At 49.8% G+C, this 25,434-nt stretch overlaps 1 protein-coding gene across 10 annotated transcripts in view; it reads left to right on the plus strand.

Moving 5' to 3' along the window:
• ABCC12 (ATP binding cassette subfamily C member 12) overlaps positions 1 to 25,434 on the plus strand; it is a 407,545-nt gene that overhangs the window by 205,562 nt on the left and 176,549 nt on the right. For all 10 annotated transcript variants that reach the window (XM_078772926.1, XM_078772930.1, XM_078772924.1 and 7 more), the window contains 3 exons: positions 12,689 to 12,796; positions 20,826 to 21,050; positions 23,579 to 23,650. In XM_078772926.1, the coding sequence (XP_078629052.1) occupies positions 12,689 to 12,796; positions 20,826 to 21,050; positions 23,579 to 23,650 (405 nt within the window). The remainder of the gene's footprint in view (positions 1 to 12,688; positions 12,797 to 20,825; positions 21,051 to 23,578; positions 23,651 to 25,434) is intronic.

Genomic DNA, 25,434 nt, shown 5'->3' on the forward strand with positions numbered 1-25,434 from the left:
TTAATATAAGAGTGTGTCTAAGTGCCTGTCTTTCTATGCTGTCCCTCTCATTCCTGTAATCTGACCTTCCGCCCTAATATAACCTCCTCCGGAGGTCTTGAGAACTGAACCCTTGGTGTCGTGTCATTTTAATCCAGCCGTTGTGTCCTTTTCCTTCATTGATCTAGCGTAGCGCGACTCGGCAACGTTCGAGTATAATCGGGTAACTTGTGCAGACGTGGTCATACCAAACCGCTCGGTAAACTAACATCCACAACCGCGTCTGTAACAATTGGTGTCTGGGAGTGGGATTCGAGGCCCGACCAAATTTTTAAAAAAAAACGAATAGAGGAAAAAAAAAAAAAAATTTGGTCAAAATTTGGAGCGGCCGAAATTTGAATTTGTTTTACGAAAATAAAAACCCGAATTTTGAAAGTCGCGCTATGGCAGACCAAGTCGGCTGGGGTCCGGTAGTGGAGAGTGAGGCAGGGTCGGTCCAGGACCAAATTGAGGGACGCGAGGAGAGCGAAGCAGTGAGGGCGGCAGGGTCGCAAAATAGCGTTGTCACGCACGAGGTGGCCACGGCGTCCACGCCCGCGACCGTGGCAGCGCCCCTGGTGGATTCGAACCTTTTCCTCCTGCAAATGAGGGCCCTTATGGAACGAATGGGAGACCAAATGGGGGTAATGGGGAACCGGATGGATGCTCAGAGTGAGCAATTGGGGGTAATGGGAAACCAAATGGGGGTAATGAGGGACGAAGCGAGGGGTACCAGTGAGGGGTTAGACAATAATTTTAAGGGATTAGACAAGAAATTTGGGAAGTTAGACAATAATTTTGAGGAGTTAGACAAGAAATTTGGGAAGTTAGACAATAATTTTGAGGGGTTAGACAACGGGATAAAAGAGGTGAGAAATGGGTTAATGGGGGTAGAAAACAGAATGGCCGCTCAAGAGAATCAAATGGAAGGGATGCAAAAGGGGTTAGAGGGGGTAGAAAATAGAATGGCTGCCCAGGAGAATCAGATAGAGGGAGTGAAAAATGGGTTAGAGGGGTTAGAAAACAGGATGGAAGGCAAATTGAGGGACATGAGGGACCAAGCGGAAAGGGAAGTTAACCAAATGGGGCAGCAGATAGAGGGGGTCAGAATGGGGGTAGAAACCAAACTGGATGCTCACAGGGAGGAAATGGAGCAGATGAGGGTGGCAGCTGGACAGGAGATGCAAGTGATGGGAGAGGAGATCAGAAGAGGAGTGAGTGAGGAGGTCGGAGGAGTGCGCGAGGAGGTGAGGCACTGTAAGGAGCGCATGGAGAAGGAGGTGAGAAAGGGGACGGTAAAATTGCAAGGGGGTATAGAGGAGTTGACGCTGGGAGTAGAACAACTGACAGTGGGACAAAAGGAGTTGGGGGAACAGGTAAAGAAGAACACAGCGGTAATAGAAGGGTTAAAGGCGACACAGAAAGAACTAAAAGATGACTTGGTAGCGACGAAGAGGGAATGTCAGATGGTACGTGAGGGACTGACAACGAGGCTGGACGAGGTGATAGAGGTAATGGAGACGAAGGACCGGCAGGTGAGGACGCACATGGAAACGGTCAAGGTAGCCTTGGAGGACGAGCTTGAGGAGACGTACCGGGGAATAAAAGAGGTGAAGCAGCAATTAGAAGAAGTGGAAGAAGGGGTGAGCGAAATTAAGAAGCGACGGAGAGGGGATAACAAAGAGATAAAGGAGGAGATAAAAGAATTGGTCCAAAGTCTGTGTTTGGATCGTGATGATGTGCTCATTAACCGGATGAGGGATTCGCAGGTGATGGAGGAGAAGCGAAGAGGAAGAGGACCCGGTGTAAGTGGTGACCAATATGGTCGTGCGTATGATGCGCCAGGGGATTTAAGAAGCTTGGGGGTCGAGATGGACCCGGGTGTTCGTGAGAGGCCGCTGGTGAAGTGTGCGACAGGTCTGGTGTGCGAAAAAGGAGGTGTGCGAGAAAGTCAGACTCTGGGGTGTGTGAGGAAAAAGTGCGTGCCAAGGAGTGAGGGTGCTGGTGAGAGTGAGTCGGTCGTAGCGCGTGTGCGAGGGAGCACATGGAAGCGCGGAGTGAGGAGTGTTACGGAGGATGTAACGGAAGAATGCACACCTGTGGTGAGTGTTACAGAGGGTGTAACGGGAGAGTGTGCGCGAGAAAGGTGTGTGACGGACAGGTGCATGAGGAAAGAGTGCGCTGTCAAGAGTCAGGGTGAGTGCGCTGTCAAGAATGGAGGTGAGAGTAGTGAGAGTGACACGGAGCGTGAGTTGGTGGTGACAGGTGAGAAAGGAAGCACACCTGGAATGGTAGAGCGTGAGTGGGAATGCACGCTGGAGTTGGTGGTGAGGCACGTGGTTGGGTGTGCGAATGAGAGCACACCTGTGATTGTCACAGAGGAGGTGACAGAGGAGGGGGCGCGAAGAGGTGTGTTGGTGAGGTGTGCGGGTGACGAATGTGTGCCAAGGTGTTCGGTGGTCAGGTGTGTGACCAAGGCTGTGAGTGGAATGAGAGTACCGAGGTGTGTAAGGAAAGGTACGAGGAGCATGGAGACGGGTGGATGTGTGAGCAAGGAACGGGCTGCGGGGTGTAAGCATGCAGGTGAAGCATCGACGTTACACGGGTTAGAGGTTAGGTCGACTTTTAGCCGAATCGGGCCCTCGGTGCGTGCTGGGCCTCGCTTTGAACGGCCGCGTCCGTGCTCCACTAGGCGGAGCGGGCAGCCCGATAGAAAGGGTCGTCATGGCGACCACTTTTTGTTGAGGCAGTCCGGCAGGTCGAGATCGGGACATTGGATGGCTCCACGCCGAGATGGTGCGTGGGATCTCGGCCCGGGTAAGCCCCCGTCCCTGCACCGAGTGCCGGACGCATCCAGCCGCTGGCACAGAACAACCCGCATCCATGGCTTGGCTTTACGAAGCCGGGCTTTGGACAGGGATTGGCGCACTGAGAGGCATTAGTGAGTAGACTGGGTGATGAGGTTAGTGTTTTGGACCCAAAATTAGAGAAAAACAAAATTTGATGATTGGCAAGGGATTGGCAGTAGTGATTGGCAGATGATGGGTAGTGATTGGCCAAATTTTTAATTTGTTGAAATTTGATGTGCAAAATTGGTAGTGAGCGATGGGCCCGGTGGGTAAGGCTGGCATCCCTGCCGCCCTTCCCATATGGGGGGCAAAGGAGCAATAGCTTAAGGGGTGTATGGCAGTGAAAACTAGCCCGGGTGGGTTAGGTTATATTGATAGGGCCCTAGAAGATGACATTAGGTAACGTTAAGTTTAGTTAGCGACTGATACCTGTAGTGGGGACGCAGGTAGATTAGTGTGGATGATAATGACGAGGGAGCGCAATAGTTTAAAGGGACGACTGGGAAGCGCAAGTTTCAGAGGGGAGTAGTTAGATGAGATGATGCTGTGTGAGAATTGAACAGGAGTGATTGCACAGGTGTGCAACTGGACAGGTGTGTGGAGCAGTGTGTGAGTAGTGAGTGTGTGGATCAGCGCGAATGCGCTTGGGGAGAGAAGGGTGCAGGTGGCACCAGGTGTGAGAGCACAGGTGTGCAAGTACAGGTGTGTGGAGAGAGTTGGAGTAAGTGGTACGGAGTGGTGTGCATGGTGCGAAGGTGTGGATGGGGGAAGAGTGGACCCCTTTCACGAATACCCGGGGCGGGTAGTGTAAGTGTTAGGTAGAGGGTATAGGTAAATTGTGGTTGGATATTGGCATCTGTGGTGCGGGTGACAGAATGGTATTGTGGATGGGTGCATTAGTGTCGTGGAAATGGCTGGGCGTGTAGCCTGTTAGTGTGTGTAGTTGGTTGGGCACTCCACCACTGTGAGGATGTCGGCCAGGTGAGGCCGCAGGTGGGCTCTGGGAGCCGGTAGAGTTGTGGATGGGGCCCGAGGATCCGGAGGACGGACCCGGGTAGCCCAGTGCCAGAGAGGGCACCGAGTGGGGAGAGCGCCAGAGGGCCTTCCCCAGGTAGTTAGGTTAGGGCAGGGAGCAGGTAAGCTCGGAGGCAACTGCAGTGGTGGAGGTGTGCAGGTGGGTAGACCCACTGGGAGAGGTACACGCCACAGCCCGGAAATTGTGCGAGGGCACCGGGAGATGAATCGGGGGAGTGAGACCCCAAATTGAAAAGCACCACAGTTTGGCCAATGGGAATTGGTTTTTAGAACCCATAGTGTAAAAGGGCCAATGGTTTGGCCGGAGAAAGACCCCGGGTAGTGTAAAGTTGTTAGTCATTTAGGAAATACTTAGGATTGATGAACCTGTCGCACCATACGCAGCCACTTACCAGAGGTGATGATGATGACTCCACACCTGTGTTTTCTTTGTTTTGTGTTGCAGGAAGTAAGGACTGCTGTTGGATTTGTGAGACGCATCACGACGTGGATGAGACATTGGGGTGATTCCATCTCTCCCTCCTTAGGAGGGACTGATGATGAATTGGTGATGGCAAATTATGATGTTGAGTTGAAAATGGCAAATTTGATTGGTTAGGAGGGAGAGAAGACGAATTTGGTTTATGGGAGGAACGGGGAAGACAGTAGGGATGTTTGTTGATTTGTAAAGTAGATGTTTATGGGTAGTGTTGTGTTTTGTGGATACAGTAAGGGGTAAGGGAGGGGCCATGTAGGTTACCTGGTGGTGGGGGGGGGAGCGTACGGTAGGAACGTACCTGTCTCACCTGGTTCCCATGTGCCCCCAGTGTGCATTACCTTAAATTGCGTGCACTTTTGCGCCCTTACCACCTTACTCACTTGTCTTCTTCTTTTGTCTCCCACCTCCGAGGATCTGGCTTTGGGGTAGAGAGAGAGGAGAGAGAGGTGCTGGCTACGCAGTTGTGGGCCTGCACTTTTGCTGCTTGCTGCCTGGATCGATACACCATATGGACCGCAATGGTTGTGGCCGCCCACAATGGACCGCAGTTCTTTTGCGGCCAAGCACCACCCATGGATGGACCTATGGGTCAACGTGGCACCTATGCCATACAAGGTGAACCACTAACAGTTGGCCCCCTGACGGCCACAATAGAGAAATGGACGCGGTTGGCGCCTTTCTTTATTTTTGAAAGAAGTAAGAGGGCCAAGTGCACCACACGAAGGCAAGACCAGCGGCAGAACATCGGCCGGCTGTGACACCACCGGTGATTCATAAACACTTTATTGGTGCACCGGATGGTGCTGACTGTGTTATGGGGTGGTGCTTTTCGTGCTGGGAAAGGGTGCTCTGCACGTTATTAAAGGCCGTAGGCCACAGAGCACTCGTGGGTTGGTGTATCGATGCTGGCATGCGTGCTCTCTCTATGCATAACATCTGCATGTGTTCCTCCAAAAACAGGTCCTGGATCGTAGTGTAAATATCAGCGTAGTCTTGTGTAAATAATGCTCCCTACCGGCTGTATGTTTAGTTTGCGAATTCTTTCCGGATTCGGTTATCCTGTGGGTGTGTTTCTGTGAGGAGAAGGGTGCAACGTCGCAGGGGGACATATTTACTCATTTGTGAATATCTGTAAAACTGTCGCACTCAGGGTAGAGTTAATAGTAGAGGGAACTACATCTGCGTGCCACACTAAAGTAGGTAAAAATTTATCGGGTCGGGACGCCCCGAGGGTAGAGAAGGGTGCAATGTTGCGAATATGGCATTTGGCCTCCATATCCGCTTGTAAATATTCCCCTATTTCCCCAATATTCCCCAACTATCCCCAATCCCCCATTCCCTAGTCCCATTGCCTGTAAATAACACTCTGTAGAACCGACCTTCCCCTTTTTCCCCCATTAAATGTCGTGCCCAGGTCCACCGCATCTCACGTAGACAACTTTCGGACATCTTGCTAGTTATTCTTAGTCTATGTCAGTTAAGGACTCGTTTCCATTAATTCTGACTCTTCGTTGCACCAGAATGTGATTATATGGCACCAGTAGTGAGTTTAGGACCTTCCCTTACCTCCTCCCATCTTCTTCCCCAAACAACAACTACAACAACAACAACTACAACAACAACTACAACAACAACTACAACAACGGCACGGCGCGGGGGGAGTGTGCGTCCTCACACCGGCTCGGTTAGCCGCCATGACCATGCGCTCCGACGGGGTTACCACGAAGGGGCTCCCTGTCAGCTCCTCGTCAAGGGCGGAGCCTGGTAACCCTCCCCGCACCCAATAAGAAGGGCGGACCGATTCCATCTGGGGCGGAGCTAACGAGCCGAGGGCGTGTCACTCCCCGCCGGATATACGCAGCGACTTACCGGATGTGACGAGAGATGCGCCCCCAGCTTGAGAAGACAATCACCACATCCGAGCGCTGCGACCTCCCCGCATCTTTGGACCGGACCGGACCGGGTCGATTCTGCCCTGAGCCCAGGTGCACCTGGAGCCATCGACTCTGCCTTTCCTTGCCATCAATCCCCGTGTGAGTCAGTTTTTGTCCCGTTTATCTGTCGTCTGTTGGGGTTAATATAAGAGTGTGTCTAAGTGCCTGTCTTTCTATGCTGTCCCTCTCATTCCTGTAATCTGACCTTCCGCCCTAATATAACCTCCTCCGGATGTTAATTGTTATGTTAATGTTAATTGCACGACAATATGTAGCCTGCAGTAGTTAGTTATTTCTTATTGAATGTAAAGATTAGCCCCTTTCCATTGTGTAATAATACACACCAATATGCGTTGATTTAGGCAGGATTTCAAACCTCTGTGTGGTGGAGGGACGCCATTTTGAAGTAAGGGAGGGCGTGGCCAAATGCGAAGCCCACGTGACCAATGAGGGGTCAGGGACACGTCACCAGCAAGCGACCAATGGGTTGTGAAACCTCCCCAAATGAAAGAGGGAAGGAGGACTGAAACCTTCCTCGGAGGAGGAAGGATTGAAAGCCAGCACGTGACCAACCTCAGCCAATGGGAGGCTTTGGAACATTCTGGAAGCTTTTGGGGTCAGATAAAAACCCCCGCCCATCGCCCTGTTGCCCCTCTTGCCCCTCTTGCTTTTTGCGTCGATGCCCGACACCCATCGCTCTTCGCCGATCTCTCGCTGTGATCCGGCTGACCTGCAAGCGTTGGCCCTCCCACCACTCATCTTGAAGCTGGTCGTCCCACCTGCGCTGAATCTAGCCCTGCCTGCGTTGCAGCTTGTCCAACCTGTGCTGAAGTTCGTCCGTGCTGACTTCGAGGCGGTGGTTCATCCTTCGGACCGTACCTAATCCAGGCTGCACGTCCGGATCGAGGATCGAGCTGTGCGCTGCACACACCAGACCAAGTGGCCACCATCGAGTCAATCCCAGCACGCACATCAGCACGAGAATAACCCGTGTGTCATTCCCCTGTGTGTGTGATTGTGTGAAGGTGCCTGTGGGGTTTATTATAGGTAATGAATTGGTAAGGTTGCATCTTCGTCTTTTTCTCTGTGCCTTCTAAATAAAAGGCTGTACATTTTGTTGTTACTTTCAAACCTGTTCGGGTACGTCTTTTCTCCATTGGCCTAGCATCATCCGAGACCGAATTTGGCTTGAATCAGGTCCGTAAATCACGTCAGGTAATGCCGCTTTCTACACCGTGCAAATCCACTCGGCATGCAATAAAGTGTGGGAAGTGAGGGTTCGATTCCCGTTTTCTTCAGTCGCGTGTCTTGAAGGTATTTGGGATTATTTGACCAACAAACTCTTCGGCACGTGGCTGGGAGGATGGCGATCGGAATTGCTTAGCAATCGTCAATCACGAGCTTAGTCATGGTCGGCGGCCTCAGTGGACCCGGGGTTTGAGGAGGAGCAGGGTAATAAACTCCCCTTGGTACGTCGACAAACACGGGATCCGCAACACTATTAATCGGCTTTCATGGTATTGAGGTGCCATACTGGTGCTAGCCATACTATTAACCAGCTTTTATGGTATTGATCTGCACACTGAGGATTACTCAGAAGATGTTATCCAATTACCGAAGCACAGGGAACAGCAGCCATCCTTGTACATTCCTGTATGTTCACCGTGGTTTTCTTTCGCATGTGCAGCGACGTTATTTTTACATACCTCACACGGAGGTAAACATAAATATCATTTTGCTTGTAACAGTCATTGCAATGTTTCGCAAATTCTAGTGAGCAAAGATCGAGTTATAAGCGACTCGTCCCTGTGTCCAGCAGACACCTTTAGAGGCCATTTTACCCCGCAGAGCAGAGGTTGGCCTTTTTCGGGCACAATTGTCCCCTTTTTGAAGCAATGTTTTACGGCCGGATGCCCTTCCTGCCACCAACCCTGTTAGTCGCCCACCCTGTTAGTCGCCCACCCTGTTAGTCGCCAACCCTGTTGGTCGCCAACCCTGTTGGTCGCCAACCCTGTTGGTCGCCAACCCTGTTGGTCGCCAACACTGTTGGTCGCCAACACTGTTGGTCGCCAACCCTGTTGGTCGCCAACCCTGTTGGTCGCCAACCCTGTTGGTCGCCAACCCTGTTGGTCGCCAACCCTGTTGGTCGCCAACCCTGTTGGTCGCCAACCCTGTTGGTCGCCAACCCTGTTGGTCGCCAACCCTGTTGGTCGCCAACCCTGTTGGTCGCCAACCCTGTTGGTCGCCAAACCTGTTGGTCGCCAACCCTGTTGGTCGCCAACCCTGTTGGTCGCCAACCCTGTTGGTCGCCAACACTGTTGGTCGCCAACCCCGTTGGTCGCCAACCCCGTTGGTCGCCAACCCCGTTGGTCGCCAACCCCGTTGGTCGCCAACCCCGTTGGTCGCCAACCCCGTTGGTCGCCAACCCCGTTGGTCGCCAACCCCGTTGGTCGCCAACCCCGTTGGTCGCCAACCCTGTTATTCGCCTCTTGCGACACACAGGGAATTACCATTGAACTGGTACTCAATTTGCCGACCTCGGAAGGATGGCGGGCTGAGTCAAGGCACCTGGCGTTAATTCAGCGATCGACCGGGATTTGAACCCATGATCCTAGGATCCCAAGCTGCACCCTAACCGCTAAGCTAACACCAGGCTTTGTACAAAATGAACAACTTGATGTTCCAAAATGTGAAGTGGCTTTGCGTGGAGACTGGTGGTTGGGTTTCTGGGTCGTTCGAGAGAAAGGCGTGGCCTGACTAAAGGGAAGTGCTTGTGACGTTTGGGGAGAGGAGGGAAGGCGTGGCCCGGATAAAGGGAAGTCCCTGTGATGTTTGGGGAGAGGAGGGAAGGCATGGCCTGGCTAAAGGGAAGTGCTTGTGACGTTTGGGGAGAGGAGGGAAGGTGTGGCCTGGCTAAAGTGAAGTGCTTGTGACGTTTGGGGAGAGGAGGGAAGGCGTGGCCTGGCTAAAGGGAAGTACTTGTGACGTTTGGGGAAAGGAGGGAAGGCATGGCCTGGCGAAAGGGAAGTGCTTGTGATGTTTGGGGAGAGGAGGGAAGGCGTGGCCTGGCTAAAGGGAAGTGCTTGTGACGTTTGAGGAGAAGAGGGAAGGCGTGGCCTGTAGAATGGGCGGTGCTTGTGACATTTGTTGAGAGGAGAGAAGGCGTGGCCTGCAGAATGGGCGGTGCTTATGACCCACCCACAGACATGAACTCAGCTTTATATATGAAGAAGAAGATGATACGGTATCGTTACAAACATTGAATAATGCAATAGAGGTTAGATACAAGATTTGCCTGGTTGATTGATTTTATAAGTGCATCACCACATCTCCAGTCCATGTCTTTTGTGCTGACCATTTGGGAACTACACTGACAGGATGCAAGGTTTTGCCTCCATATTGGTTTCCTAATGGATAGCTGGAGATACTGTCTGTTTTCTCACCTGAGAGAGGAAATATCAGTGTCAAGGAAGCGCGGCACCCCTTGATAATCTGCCCCTCTCCTCAACACCGCTACTGCAAGAAGTAAATGGATTTGTTTGGGGGGGGGAAATGGGGCAGGGAAAGTGCTCTCCATTGTGGGGGAAATGGGGCAGGGAAAGTGCTCTCCATTGTGGGGGAAATGGGGCAGGGAAAGTGCTCTCCATTGTGGGGGAAATGTGGCAGGGAACGTGCTCTCCATTGTGGGGGAAATGGGGCAGGGAACGTGCTCTCCATTGTAAGGGAAATGAGGCAGGGAAAGTGCTCTCCATTGTGGGGGAAATGGGGCAGGGAAAGTGCTCTCCATTGTGGGGGAAATGGGGCAGGGAACGTGCTCTCCATTGTGGGGGAAATGGGGACCTGGACCTAGAAAAGAATGATGAGGAATGCTTTTAGATCCGTCTGTCTTCTTGTTGTGATCTCCCGCTGTGGCGAATGGTTCTATCTTGGAAATCTGCTCCAGTGCAATCTATCTTGGAAACTCCAGATCTCCTTCTGGGACTGGGACTCGAGTGCGTAGAACAAGACTCGAGCTGAACAATAATCTTCTATCTGTCACCTGTCTTGGCCAGCGATCATGTGTGTTTTTTTACCGCTTCCCTTTTGTTTGTTTTTTGTTTTTTTATCCTTCCTGAGGGAAGGGCACATTCTGCAGGTGACTTTTACCATGGCATTGCTTCTCCAGCACCTGGGGAGATTTGCCGGTCTACGCATGCCTGTTTGTATCCGCTGGGCCTCCAAACGGCTAATTTTGGCTTCAATCAGATGCACACCTGAGGGAATTCTTCTTTATACATTCCTGGGGATTCTTCTGCTCACCGAAGCTTAGGTTATCCCTGCTTCCAAAAAATGAATGATACAGCAACTTCAATAAAGTTTGCGACAAGGAAAAAATGGCTGAGCAAAGGTTCTCCATTGTGGGTCCCAAATATTGTCTTCAGTGTTGAATCTTTTCTCTCCGCACACAAGCAGAATGTAAGACTATAAAATAACAGGGAAATACATGCTCTACTGGAATACGGCACAAAATGGTGTATGTTGGCCTTTGCCAATTGCATACACATGTGAATCAGCAAAGCAGCCATGTCTGGAATGTTTGTAAATATCTGTGTGTAGTTTATAATAAGTGGAATTATTCTTGCGGGCCTCAAATTCCCGTGACTTGAGGACTGTACCCATCTATAGTTTATGAATGGTATAAATTATAACCGGTGATCCGCCCGTGGGGAAGAATAAACCACTCGGCTGATTCCTTGTGCTTCGGCGAGGCCAAAGGTCTTCAAAGACGACAGGAAATAACGTTATGTCACCTGGATATTCAGGTTGCTTTTGACAATCGGGATTTGTGGATGCATAATCCCGTTCGTCAGGCTAAATTAATATTAAGATATTTAATTTGTCTAGATATTCTTATATCTTAATATTAATAATTTAATATTAAGATACAAGATATTTAATAATAAATTTAATATTAAGATGCTGAAACCTGAAACCCGCAACGTTCTGTCCATTTAATTTCACAATAATATGAGAAGAACAACATGGACAAGGAGATCCACAACAAAAAAGAGATTTGATAAGAAACGAGCAGAAAATCTGGTTTCGTTCCACCGGGCTGTTCCAAGGGAATTCCTTTCCAATAGAGTGGAATATTTATGGAATTTAACAGGAATGGCCTTTGGCAGCATAATGGCAGGGGCCTGTGGAAATTGGGTGTAAAATGTGACCACATCCGCAGTACCCCTTTCTCAAAGTCCTCCGCCCAAACCCCAAGTCATCAAGTCCTCCTCCCAAACCCCAAGTCATCAAGTCCTCCTCCCAAACCCCAAGTCATCAACTCCTCCTTCCAAACCCCCAAGTCATCAAGCCCTACTCCCAAACCCCAAGTCATCAAGCCCTACTCCCAAACCCCAAGTCATCAAGTCCTCCTCCCAAACCCCAAGTCATCAAGTCCTCCTCCCAAACCCCAAGTCATCAAGTCCTCCTCCCAAACCCCAAGTCATCAAGTCCTCCTTCCAAACCCCCAAGTCATCAAGTCCTCCTCCCAAACCCCAAGTCATCAAGTCCTCCTTCCAAACCCCCAAGTCATCAAGTCCTCCTCCCAAACCCCAAGTCATCAAGTCCTCCTCCCAAACCCCAAGTCATCAAGTCCTCCTCCCAAACCCCAAGTCATCAACTCCTCCTTCCAAACCCCCAAGTCATCAAGCCCTACTCCCAAACCCCAAGTCATCAAGCCCTACTCCCAAACCCCAAGTCATCAAGTCCTCCTCCCAAACCCCAAGTCATCAAGTCCTCCTTCCAAACCCCAAGTCATCAAGCCCTACTCCCAAACCCCAAGTCATCAAGCCCTACTCCCAAACCCCAAGTCATCAAGTCCTCCTTCCAAACCCCCAAGTCATCAAGCCCTACTCCCAAACCCCAAGTCATCAAGTCCTCCTTCCAAACCCCAAGTCATCAAGCCCTACTCCCAAACCCCAAGTCATCAAGCCCTACTCCCAAACCCCAAGTCATCAAGTCCTCCTTCCAAACCCCCAAGTCATCAAGTCCTCCTTCCAAACCCCCAAGTCATCAAGCCCTACTCCCAAACTCCAATTCCTCAACCTTACCGTCCCAACCCAAAGGCTTCAACCCCGTTCTGCCGTCCAAACCCCAAGCGCTCAATCCCCCTCCTCACCACAACTCCTAAACCCTTCCAGCCCCCACAACACCCCAAACATCGTAAAGCCACAAACATTCGATTTTATATTCCTTCGTCTTTTCATTTTTTAAAACCTCGAGTTGGTTGTTATTTTTGGGTCCTTCACTCTGCAGTTCTCACATTTTTGATGAACACAAATGATCCCAAACTGCAAACTGTTATTTGATGTTCTATCGGTTGTTGTCCCTCTCTCCAGGCCTTCACCGTCACTGCTGTTTTCAATGTGATGCGAGTCACCATCGGAATGCTGCCTTTTACAATCAGGGCAGTGGCAGAATCGAGGATCTCAATCGCAAGAATTCAGGTGTGAGCAAGAATGAAGGTGTGAGCAAGAATTCAGGTGTGAGCAAGAATTAAGGTGTGAGCAAGAATTAAGGTGTGAGCAAGAATTAAGGTGTGAGCAAGAATTAAGGTGTGAGCAAGAATTAAGGTGTGAGCAAGAATTAAGGTGTGAGCAAGAATTAAGGTGTAAGCTTTCTTTTGAAGATCTTCAGTGATCTTGGGTTTTCTTAAATGCAACCGAAAGCTTTCACTGAAACATTCAACATGTTGAACAGCGAATGTTGGAGAATCACCGGATTATTACACGTGCAACTGCAAAACAATTGGATGTCAGTGCAGAAAGAAAAGAGAATCAAACATTAAACTTGATAATTTTGAACAATTACCAGATTACCAAACAAAACTGGAGAGAGTATTTAATAACACCACACTTGCTGAGGTACACACAGTGCATTCAGAAAGTATTCAGACCCCTTCACTTTTTTCACATTTTGTTATGTTGCAGCCTTGTGCTGAAATCGTTTAAATTCATTTTTTCCCCCATCAATCTACACTCAATACCCCATAATGACAAAGAGAAAACAGGATTTTAGAAAGTTTTGCATATTTATTCAAAAGAAAAAACTGAAATATCACATTTACATAAGTATTCATACCCTTTGCTATGACACTTGAAATTTAGCTCAGGTGCCTCCCATTTGGTCTTTATGGCAGAGTGGCCAGAGGAAAGCCAAACAGTTAAATCTTGGTTTAGTCAGCCCACAGAATCTTGTTTCTCACAGTCTGAGAGTCCTTTAGGTGCTTTTTGCAAACTCCAAGCGCCTTCATGTGTCTTTCAGTGAGGAGACGCTTCCGTCTGGCCACTCTGCCATAAAGCCCAGATCGGTGGAATGTTGCAGTGATGGTTGTCCTTCTGGAAGTTTCCCCCATCTCCACACAGGATCTCTGGAGCTCAGCCAGAGTGACCATCGGGTTCTTGGTCACCTCTATTACCAAGGCCCTTCTCCCCCGATTGCTCAGTTTGGCCGGGCGGCCAGCTCTAGGAAGAGTCCTGGTTGTTCCAAACTTCTTCCAATTAAGAATTATGGAGGCCACTGTGCTCTTGGGAACCTTCAATGCAGCAGAGATGTTTTTGTAGTCTTCCCCAGATCTGTGCCTCGACACAATCCTGCCTCTGAGCTCCACAGGCAGTTCCTTCGACCTCATGGCTTGGTTTTGCTCTGATATGCGTTGTCAGCTGTGAGACTTTATATGGACAGGTGTGTGCCTTTCCAAATCATGTCCAATCAATTGAATTTTCCACAGGTGGACTCCATTCAAGGTGTAGAAACATCTCAAAGATGATCAAGAGAAATGGGAGGGACCTGAGCTAAATTTCAAGTGTCATAGCAAAGGGTATGAATACTTAAGTCAATATGATATTTCACTTTTTTCTTTTTAATACATTTGCAAAACTTTCTAAAATCCTGTTTTCTCTTTGTCATTATGGGATATTGAGTGTAGATTGATGAGGGAAACAATGAATTTAAACGATTTCAGCAAAAGGCTGCAACATAACAAAATGTGAAAAAAGTGAAGGGGTCTGAATACTTTCTGAATGCACTGTGTCGATCACCGTAGATCTGAGACCTCACTGAGGCAGATTGGATTCACTAACTGACACAGATGGGATTCACTCACTGACACAGATGGGATTCACTCACTGACACAGATGGGGTTCCCTCACTGACACAGATGGGATTCACTCACTGACGCAGATAGGATTCACTCACTGACACAGATAGGATTCACTCACTGACACAGATAGGATTCACTCACTGACACAGATGGGGTTCCCTCACTGACACAGATGGGGTTCCCTCACTGACACAGATGGGATTCATTCACTGACACAGATGGGATTCACTCACTGACACAGATAGGATTCACTCACTGACACAGATAGGATTCACTCACTGACACAGATGGGATTCACTCACTGACACAGATAGGATTCTCTCACTAACACACATAGGATTCACTCACTGACACAGATAGGATTCACTCACTGACACAGATGGGATTCACTCACTGACACAGATGGGATTCACTCACTGACACAGATAGGATTCACTCACTGACAGATGGGATTCACTCACTGACACAGATAGGATTCACTCACTGACACAGATGGGATTCACTCACTGACACAGATGGGATTCACTCACTGACACAGATAGGATTCACTCACTGACACAGATGGGATTCACTCACTGACGCAGATCGGATTCACTCACTGACACAGATGGGATTCACTCACTGACACAGATGGGATTCACTCACTGACGCAGATAGGATTCACTCACTGACACAGATGGGATTCACTCACTGACACAGATGGGATTCACTCACTGACACAGATGGGATTCACTCACTGACGCAGATAGGATTCACTCACTGACACAGATGGGATTTGTTGTGGAAAACCAATCAGGTCCACACAACTTTAGTCCAACTGGTGGTTTAATCCCATTTAGATCATGACATCATTCTGTCATACAGGAAATGCAATAGGAATAAGATTTGGCATCACATGGGACCATTCATAACATTCAATGCAAGCGAGCTTAATATTCTATGCTGGCGTACCGTTAGCGAGTCTACCAGATGTAACATGTCACAGGAGAAGTCCCCGGAGCACCGTCCGCAGCAGCGGGTCTTATAGCCGCGCCCCTAGCGGTGTCAACGAGCAGCGAGCATCACCCCGGGTTCAGTCCGAATACGATTTCACTCCATTCTCCCCCCCGTTAGAATTATACGGCAGAGCGGCTAGAAGCGAGCGAGCGTCAGCACGAACAGGGTGCGGAACAGGGTATCAGGCGACCCAACCGTACCGGTCCGGGCGGTGAATTTCTCTGCCAGCACGTGTCCGAAATTCCCCGGGTACGGCATGACGTATCCCAGTGTCCCCGGCGTCAGAGGCGCCACCAGGGTCAGGTGACGAAGGGGGTACCGCCAAGCCGTCGGGCCCGGGTAGACGCGGTGAGGGGAGGGTCGGTAGACTTTCGGCGATGGGAGCGTCGGGAGAGTCCATAGTCTCATAGATGGGTTCGATCGGTTCGTCCGATTCCCTACTCGGGTCGGCGACCCCGCATGGGGCAAGATGACGTACGGAGACAGTAGTCTCACGGCCATCAGCCGTCATCACACGAGCATGCTCAGGATTAGCCTGGAGAATCTGCACTTTGTCCACTAGGGGGTCGTACTTGCTCGCGCGAGCCGCCCGTTTAAGGTAGGCCGGCCCGGGCCCAGCGAGCCAACTGGGTAAAGACCGTATACACCCCGTGCTCCTGGGGTGGTGGAAAAGTCACTCGTGTGGAGTTTGTTTGGTTGCCGTACACAGGAGAGCCCTGATCGAGTTCAACGCCGCAGGTAGCGACCAAGCCCATTTATCGAGGCCCCGGCCGAGGGTCCGGAGGTTGAGCATGACGGCCCTCCAGATAATCCCGTTGAAGCGTTCGATCTGCCCATTTGCCTGGGGTCTGTACGGCGTGGTGTAACTAGAAGCAATGTTATTTTGGAGCAGATAGCCGCGCACCTCCTGAGACAAGAAGACCGCACCCCGGTCGGTATGTACATAGGCCGGGTACCCGAACATTGAGAACAAGTTCTGTAAGCATCGCATCACCGTGGCAGCAGTCATGTCCACGCACGTATAAGCGAAGGGGAATCGCGAGTACTCATCGACGATAGTGAGCAGATAGCGAGAGCTACTCGACACCGGCAATTGGCCCTTGAAATCCATCGCCAAGCGTTCCCACGGCCTCGTAGCCCTAACCAGAGTCCCCATGGGTGGGTTATAGAAACGCGGTTTGATTTCCGCGCATATAGCGCAGTCGCGACAGATATGGCGGATATCGTCAATCGAGTATGGGAGATTGCCACGCCGCACAAAATGAGCGAAACGCGTTTCGCCCGGATGGCCCGCAGTGGCATGCAGCACACGTAGGCCCTCCAAAGAGGTGATACCCGCGCATTTAGTCGGTCTTGATAAGGCATCGGCGGCCCGGTTATCCTTCCCCGGGCGGTATTTGATGGTGTAACAGAAGTCGGCGAGTTCGATACGCCAGCGAGTGATTTTCTCATTCTTAATGCGCTGGGCGTGTAAGGTGTCGTACATGAACGCAACGCTTTGCTGGTCCGTGATGATTTGGAAGCACCGCCCGAGTAAGTACGGGCGCCATCGCCGAATAGACTCGACGATCGCATACGCTTCCTTTTCGACGGACGAGTGTCTCCGCTCAGCGGTGGTAAGAGTCCGTGAAAAGAACGCCACCGGACGCCCGCCTTGGGAGGCGGGCGTCCGGTGGCTTGGGAGACCGGACCTGATCCGAGGCATCACTTTCGAGGACGAAAGATCCGCTCTCGTCTATCGTCGCCACGGCGGCACGGGCGATGTCGGCCTTAAGGCCTCCAAAGGCCGCCAACGCGGCCGGACACAGTGGGAAGGTGTCGCAGGCCACGAGGGGGCGAAGTTTCGCGGAGAAATTTTGTACCCATTTGGAGTAATGGGCGAATAGCCCGAGCGCGCGCTTCAGGGACGCCCGATCGCAGGGAGGGGCCATGTCGAGCAAAGGTCGCAGACGCTCCTTATCCGGAGCGACAGAGCCATGGGTCACGGTGTACCCCAGAAGATCTATCTTGCGTAGGGAGTATTGGCACTTATCCTCGTTCATGGTTAAGTGATACCTCTGCGCGACCTCGAGGAAGCGCTTCAGATTAGCATCATGGTGCCCTTGGTCATACCCACAAACCGTAAGATTGTCTAGGTAGACGAAAACATCGGTTAAGTGCTCCCTCGCAATGAGGTCATCCATGGCCCTCTGGAAACAGGGGACCCCGCTCGTTACCCCAAAAGGCAATCGAGTAAACTGGTACAACCGCTGCCCCGACTCAAAAGCGGTATAGATACGATCCGCCCTAGAGATAGGGATCTGATGGTACGCACTACGGAGATCGAGAGTGCTGTAGACCGAATACTGGGCCACCTGTTGCACCAGCGCGTCCATTCCCGGAAGGGGGTAGGCATCCAGCTGTGTAAAGCGGTTAATCATTTGGGAATAGTCGATTACCATGCGTCTGCGGTGGGCCTCGCTTCGCACCACCAAGACCTGGGCTCACCACGGCGACCGGCTAGGTTCTATGATACCGTCTTTCAAGAGCTGAGCCGTTTCGTCCGCAATGAATTGCATGTCTGCGCGAGAGTAGCGCCGTGATTTTAACGCGACAGGGGTACAGTCGGAGGTTAGATTGGGGAACAGCGAAAGCGGCTGGATGTCCATTTTCGCTAGGGCACACACAGCAAGCGCGTCCGCCCCCCACAACAAGCGTGTCAGGCCCACCAAACTCCATTTCCAGACGTCCATGCCGCTTAAGAAAATCGTGTCCTAACAGAATATCAGCACATAAAGCAGGTAAAACCATAAGGTGTACATCAGGAAAAACCCGTCCCTTTAGCACGAGTTTCAATCGGCACTCCCCCTTCGTGCTGAGTCGAAGCCCCTGGGAAGCCATGAAGATCCGTCTCGTAGACCTCCAGACCCGCCAACCATGCCTGAGCACTAGTCGCTGGTAGATAAAACTATCCGTAGACCCTGTATCCACCAAGGCCCGAACACAATGGCCTTCGACCATGAGGGGAATAAGGGCTTGAGCCAGGCCGGACGAGCCTGCTGGGAGTGGGACTGAACCCCCCGAGTGGGTCGGACGAGCCTCGCGGGTGGATCCTATGCCAGCAGCAGTTTTGCGGTCGTGGCCGGAGTATTCGTTGTCCATGGGGAATCCGTTAAAGCCATCAGAGGGCTTTCCCATGCATTCCGGTGTTTCACGATTCAAAATCTGACAATTTTGACGGGAAAAAGCCTCCGTAGTATTTGAAAACGCCTTTTGAGACTTTTGGCAGAAAAAGGCCTCTGTAGTATTCGAAATCGCCTTTTTCCGGGTGAGGGCCACCGTTCGCTCATGAGCGACACGACGAGAACGTACCACTGGGGCTTGGCGAGGCTCCAAAGCCCCTCGCGTGGCCCGGAGTCTGGTCAAGGACGCATACGCCGTGCCCGATTGAGGATGAGACTGTGGTGGCTGTCCGGTGACGCCCGCCAAGGTCGTCTGAGCACCCAGGGGCCCGCAGAGAGGGGCCCTGCCCTTCGAAGCCGGGTAAGGCGCCGGGTTTCGGGCTCGGCTCGTAGGCTCCGCAATGAGCCCATTCAAGGTCGCGCGCGGCAGCGAGCCGCGTGCGGTTTTCCGGCACACTTTCGCGTAATGCCCCTTTTGCGAGCACAAATGGCATATTGCGTCCCGAGCCGGACACACGGGCCGGGGATGACATGGTCCCCCACAGAAATAGCAGGTGGCCCCGCGTACGGCCTTGGGTCTGGCCGTAGCGGCAGCCGTCAGGACTGGGTCCTCCTCCGGAGCATCCCGGAGTTCCGCGAGCAGGTCCGCGTCCTCGGCGGTAGCACTCTCTGGCCGTGCGTGTAGCGAAGTTCCCGCCAAGAGGCGCGTGCGATCATAGGTGTTCGATTGCAACCGCGCTTCGGTGTATACCTTTCCTTGCTCGAGTGCCGTAGCGAAGGTCAGGTCGGTCTTCTCCAGGAGCTTGAGCCTTAGTTCCTGGGAGGAGACCCCAGCAATATAGGCGTCTAAAAGAAGATCATCCTGAGACTGCACGGGAGTCCGTGGCTCCCGGGTGCTGTCCAGCAAGAGCTGCCGGAGCTCCTGGGTGTAGTGGTCCATCGGCTCGTTGGGTTGCTGACGTCGCGTTAGCAGCAAATATCGAGCATACACCGGGCTCTTTTCCTTTATGTACAACCGTTTGAGCTCCGCGATCGAGAGGTCGTACGTCGCGCATTGGGCGATGGAATTGTACACCTTGTAGTCGATTTTTGAATGAAGCGTTGCTAGCTTCGCGGCAGCCGTCGGCTCGGTCTCAGGCTCCGCGAAATGATGCTCCAACGTTCTGAGCCAGTGCTTCAGTTGCAATCCACCATCCGGGGCTTGCGGGTCGGCGCAGAATGTTACAACCCCCAGCGTCTTGTTGCCCGCCATGTCGGTAGATCTTAAATGGGATTAAGTGTTGTGGAAAACCAATCAGGTCCACACAACTTTAGTCCAACTGGTGGTTTAATCCCATTTAGATCATGACATCATTCTGTAATACAGGAAATGCAATAGGAATAAGATTTGGCATCACATGGGACCATTCATAACATTCAATGCAAGCGAGCTTAATATTCTATGCTGGCGTACCGTTAGCGAGTCTACCAGATGTAACATGTCACAGGAGAAGTCCCCGGAGCACCGTCCGCAGCAGCGGGTCTTATAGCCGCGCCCCTAGCGGTGTCAACGAGCAGCGAGCATCACCCCGGGTTCAGTACGAATACGATTTCACGACAGGATTCACTCACTGACGCAGATAGGATTCACTCACTGACACAGATGGGATTCATTCACCGACACAGATGGGATTCACTCACTGACACAGATGGGATTCCGTCACTGACACAGATAGGATTCATTCACTGACACAGATGGGATTCACTCACTGACACAGATGGGATTCACTCACTGACACAGATGGGATTCCGTCACTGACACAGATAGGATTCATTCACTGACACAGATGGGATTCACTCACTGACACAGATGGGATTCACTCCAGTGCTTTGCGGCACGCACAGACGCATTCTGAATGTGGAATATTGGTGTCGAGGAATATGACGTCTGTCGTGACTAAAATGATTCGGGAGTTAAAAGGTGAGTATGTTTCGTTCAATCCTCGGTTGTGGGTCAGAAAATCTAGTTTTTCCTTTACATTTGAGGGGAGAATGTTTGATTTAATGTTGCAACAGTTAAAAGTCACGTGTTTTGAGTTTACCCCTAGTTTTGACAGTTTTGAGTTTATTTATCATCTACTCCCATTGTTCCAATCTCGTCTTTTCGAGCAGTTTCGTTTTTTGTGAATAAGTTTAGCATTACAAGTCACATCGATTTTGTTTTGTTACCTGCTGCAGAGGCTAATGATGATGAAGGAACCTCAATCCTACCTGACAATGCAAAAAGATTCCCAGTTTGCAGTAACTATGCAAAATGCTGCACTCTACTGGTCATCCAATAACATTCTGCTCTCGGTATCTACAACCGCAAAACAAGATGGATTACAAGGCACTTCTACTTGTCCATCAATGCTGCACAAAGACAAGGCAACATTGCAGAACATGAACTTGTATCTGAAAAGGGTAAGCCGGCTATCCGATATGAATGACTATAAAATACATTTTAACCACATCTTGCCTCTGATGAAAGGCCAACACCCAAAATGTCCGATTAATTATTCATGCTTCCCTTGGTGGATCGCAAACTTTGGTCAACATTCTGTCAATTCCATCCCTTATCATGTGGTTTGAGTGATGAAACGACTCGTGACATCGATGATGAAGGACCTTGACCCCCTGATTGGAGCAAAGTTAATCATATTCCGCACTTCATTAATATTGTCGTGTCGACGGAGTCGCGAACGCGGTCCCGCTGTGTGGAAGAAACGTGTTGCTTTCGTGATTGGCTGAATCACATTAAACCCTCGAGCGGGAAATGTGATTCCTTCTCCTGGACGAGATCTGTATCCCACCGGTCCGCCGGTCTCTCACAACAAGTTTTTTGCTTTTATCCAATTTTGTCTCCCATGGGGATTTCCAAATGGGCTAAAATGGTCCGCGCGTGTGAAAGGCGAGAATCAGACGAGTTCCTAAGAAATAGCAGGTTTATTAAAGCACAAGATAACACAAATGAAGAATCCTGGATGAAAGGCAAATTGAAAATGAAATAAATATATACCCAGTCAACTCAGGAATCCCAAATAAATACACCGAATACAGGTATATTGAAACCTAAGGCACCACGAGTACTCAATCGCTCACACACAAAGGGCTGGGGGACCAGGAAAGGAATCCACGGGGTGTTGCCCGAAGCAACGATGCGCTTTTTAGCCAATATGGTGTCGCCCCCTCGGGGTCCTTGGGATGGTAAGTGCCACACCAGACTCCTTGTGCTCAGAGCGTAGGCCGCGAGGGTGGTTTATTGGCTCACAGATGAACACGTGCAAATCCACCCCTCCCCTTACCTTCCCACCTGCCTTGTCTGGTTTTACAGAGAGGACACATGGGAATTACACTTTCCTATCTAATTCCTATGTCTACTATACCACCACTCACGGCATACATAAAAACAGGACAACCCGACTTGAACCAGTCCCTGGTTACAGGAAATGTTCTATCCTACATGAACACTCCGTCCCTCCCCTCTCACCTGATCACTCATCCTGCTCCTCCCATCTTTCCCCCATCCCTGATCATCTCCCCAGCTTTCCTCCAATCCCAAACCTGCTTTCCTCCCATCCCAAACAAACGCCTCCTCCCCTTTCCCTCATGGTGTAGACCGAGGCATCCACTCCAAGCTGACAGATCTCTCAATCAAGGCCACTTCTGAGAAACCGGACATCATCTGTTTGTCAGAATCCTTCCTCCCACAGGATGTCCCTGACCCCTTTGGTGTCTCACCCTGGCTATTGTCTCCTCCGGTTTGATAGGTCTGAATCCAGCGCTGAGGTAGAGCTGAACTTTGCATCAAAAAATCAAATTCTCACTGTCCACATCCTGATCTCACACATCCCAATCTCCAGGAGTACTTTGGCACAGACTTCCCTTCTGCTCCCACCTCTTGTTCGTCGGTGTGTTGTGCCGTCCACCAAGCAGTGACAACTACATCTACATCTCTCTGAAACAACATGGATCAAGCTTTAACCACTTCGACCCAACTCACTTTCCCTTATATGAACCGCCTTTCGAGTTCATTTCCCCCCGCTGAGCAGGGGTTGGTCTTTTTTGGGCTCATTGGTCCCATTTTTGAAGCAATGTTTTACAGCCGGATGCCCTTCCTGCCGCCAACCCTGTTAGTCGCCAACCCTGTTAGTCTCCTCTTGCGACACACAGGGAATTACCAGTGAACTGGTACTCAATTTGCCGACCTCCGAGGGATGACAGGTTGAGTCAACCCCCTGGCGTTAATTCAGCGATCGACCGGGATTCGAACCCAGGATCGTCAAATCCCAAGCCAGCACCCTAACCGCTAAGCCAGCACCAGGCTCCACTTTCCCTTATATGTGGTGTGGGAATGGGCTGGGTGTTCGTACCTCTCTCCCCGACCATGACACTTCAGCAAAGAAATTCTGTGGCTCCTTGGGAATGACTCAATCTGTGAACGTTCCAACCCGGATGACAACATTCCCTGCAAATGTCTCGTGCTCTTTGCTCTAAAATTTGGTGAATCTGATCATGTGTTTATGAGAGGCAACATCTATCTGACTATTCCCACAGAGCGGCCTCGGTCTGCCATTTCACTCAAGCGCATTGGCAGGAACTGCAAGCCGCCATCTCTCTTCAGGACTGGTCTTCCATATCTACTGCCCCTTTATTATGTTAACTTATCCTGGGAATTCTTCCACAGGAACCTGCTCTCTCTCATCAGGCACAGACTTATCCCATGTCGTCTTCAGTTATCCTACCCATTTCCCCATCCATGTAAATGTACATACACACATACATACATATGTGTTGTACCAATGTACCATTATTGTGTAAAATGTCAGAATATAGTGTAGATGTGATGGGCCAAATGGCCTACTCCTGTATCAGATTTACTTAAGTATATTATATTCTTATACAAGTTTGAGAATAAAGTGCTTCCTCTTTCACTTAATGTTTCTGAATAGGGAGAGCTTCTTGGAGTGTGCGGAAATGTTGGCAGTGGGAAGAGCTCTTTGATAGCATCATTACTGGGTCAGGTATGTGTATGTGTATGTATAAAATAATATTTACTTGTTTTCTCAAATTTGTAATATCTACTGCTTTTTTTCTCATCACACATAATTTGGCCTTTCACACCCTTGTGGAAATGCAGCAAAATAAACCAGTTATTTTTAATCACAACAGCACACCACACCACACCACAACCAATGCACAGCACAACCACACAACAAACCCAGGTGACCAACGCTTACGTTAAATTACCGAGGAGGTGAAGTAACATCCTCATGAAAAATAGGAGCACGGGTCCCGAAGCTCACCTGGATCAGGAGCACCAGTCAATGACGTCATACAATATCGACATTTTGTTCATGCTCAGAATGTGATCACGTGATTCGTTGAATGGAAGCCCTTTTGATGCTGATTTAGTCAGGTTCACGATGTATTTTTGTTCAAAATTTTATGTAAATAAGCAAACCAGCACATTTTTGAGAAGCTTATAGCATCAGGATATGAAAATCAATGTTTACATTTGCGCAGATGCCTGCATAGACGCCATTTTTTGATTTTCAAAATGGCCGCCATAACATAAGAATTCCCGAATATCTCAGCTTGTAATTGACATACAAGTACCCGACTGCAAAGCCGCAATGACCCGGCGAAGCCAAAACCTCTTGCCACTATTTTACCCATCACTATGGCATCAGTAGGTTAGGTAGTTGGTCGTAGGTAGGTGTAGTAGGTACCGTACCTAGTTTAAAATGACACCATTTGCATTCTGGATGAGATTAAAATTTATAAAATTTCCTTCTTGATTAATTCGGTGAATTCCGTCTCAACTTCGGATATTTCCCACCATGAAAAACTATTCCCTACGGCCGCAAGATTTCTAAAAAATAATTCTTCGTCAATTTTAGAATATTTGACGCCGTTTTCAGCCTCAGAAACGCCGTAATAAGCCTTTTTGGAATATTTTTTCAAATACTCGAATCTCATTGGTTCCGGTGTTTGGTGACGATTTTCATTGAAGATAACCAGGGCCCATGCGGGCCGGGGAACGAGGTTGGTCTTAAAGTATATTAATTACAAATTAGAGGTGCATAATAATGTGAATCCAAAAAAGACGGGTAAAACAAACTCCGATTGAACTTTTTCGCAGTTTTTTTATGCATACTTCCGCATCCGCAAGATGGCGGCCTCCATGGAGCGATTTTGTTTTTGAAATATTTTTTCAAATGCTCGAATCTCATTGGTTCCGGTGTTTGGTGACGATTTTCGTTGAAGATAACCAGGCCCGTGCGGGCCCAGGTTGGTCTTAAAGTATTTTAATTACAAATTAGAGGTGCATAAGATTGTGAATCAAACAAAGACGGGCAAAACAAACTCCTGTTGAACTTTTTTCAATTTGTTATGCATACTTCCGCATCCGCAAGATGGCGGCCTCCATTGAGCGATTTGGTGCGTCAAAGCTTAGCATTCTCAATGGATCCAGCAAAATCTGGCTTTTCAACATAATACGTACGCGTTCATTCACAACACCGGCGTTGCCGGCTATAAACTTTATTCTAAATGCTAATCCTATGTTTCCAGGCCCAAGGGATCTAAAGTTTATGTCAAATTAGTGATTATGAACACCAAAAACCAAGAAAAGAAAAAGTTTGTGAAATTATGTTTGTATTTTCATGAAAAAATGCACTCAAATTGTTGGTATTGACAACAGCATACGTATAGAGGTATTTCCTATCTCAGTTTGACACATCATTACACATGCATATGTACGACAAGAGTATGTTCCATTGATGACATTGGACAGAGGCTTTCT

Source organism: Myxine glutinosa, chromosome 2, assembly GCF_964187855.1.
Source record: "Myxine glutinosa chromosome 2, kmMyxGlut1.1, whole genome shotgun sequence".
NCBI classification, from domain to species: Eukaryota; Metazoa; Chordata; class Myxini; order Myxiniformes; family Myxinidae; genus Myxine; species Myxine glutinosa.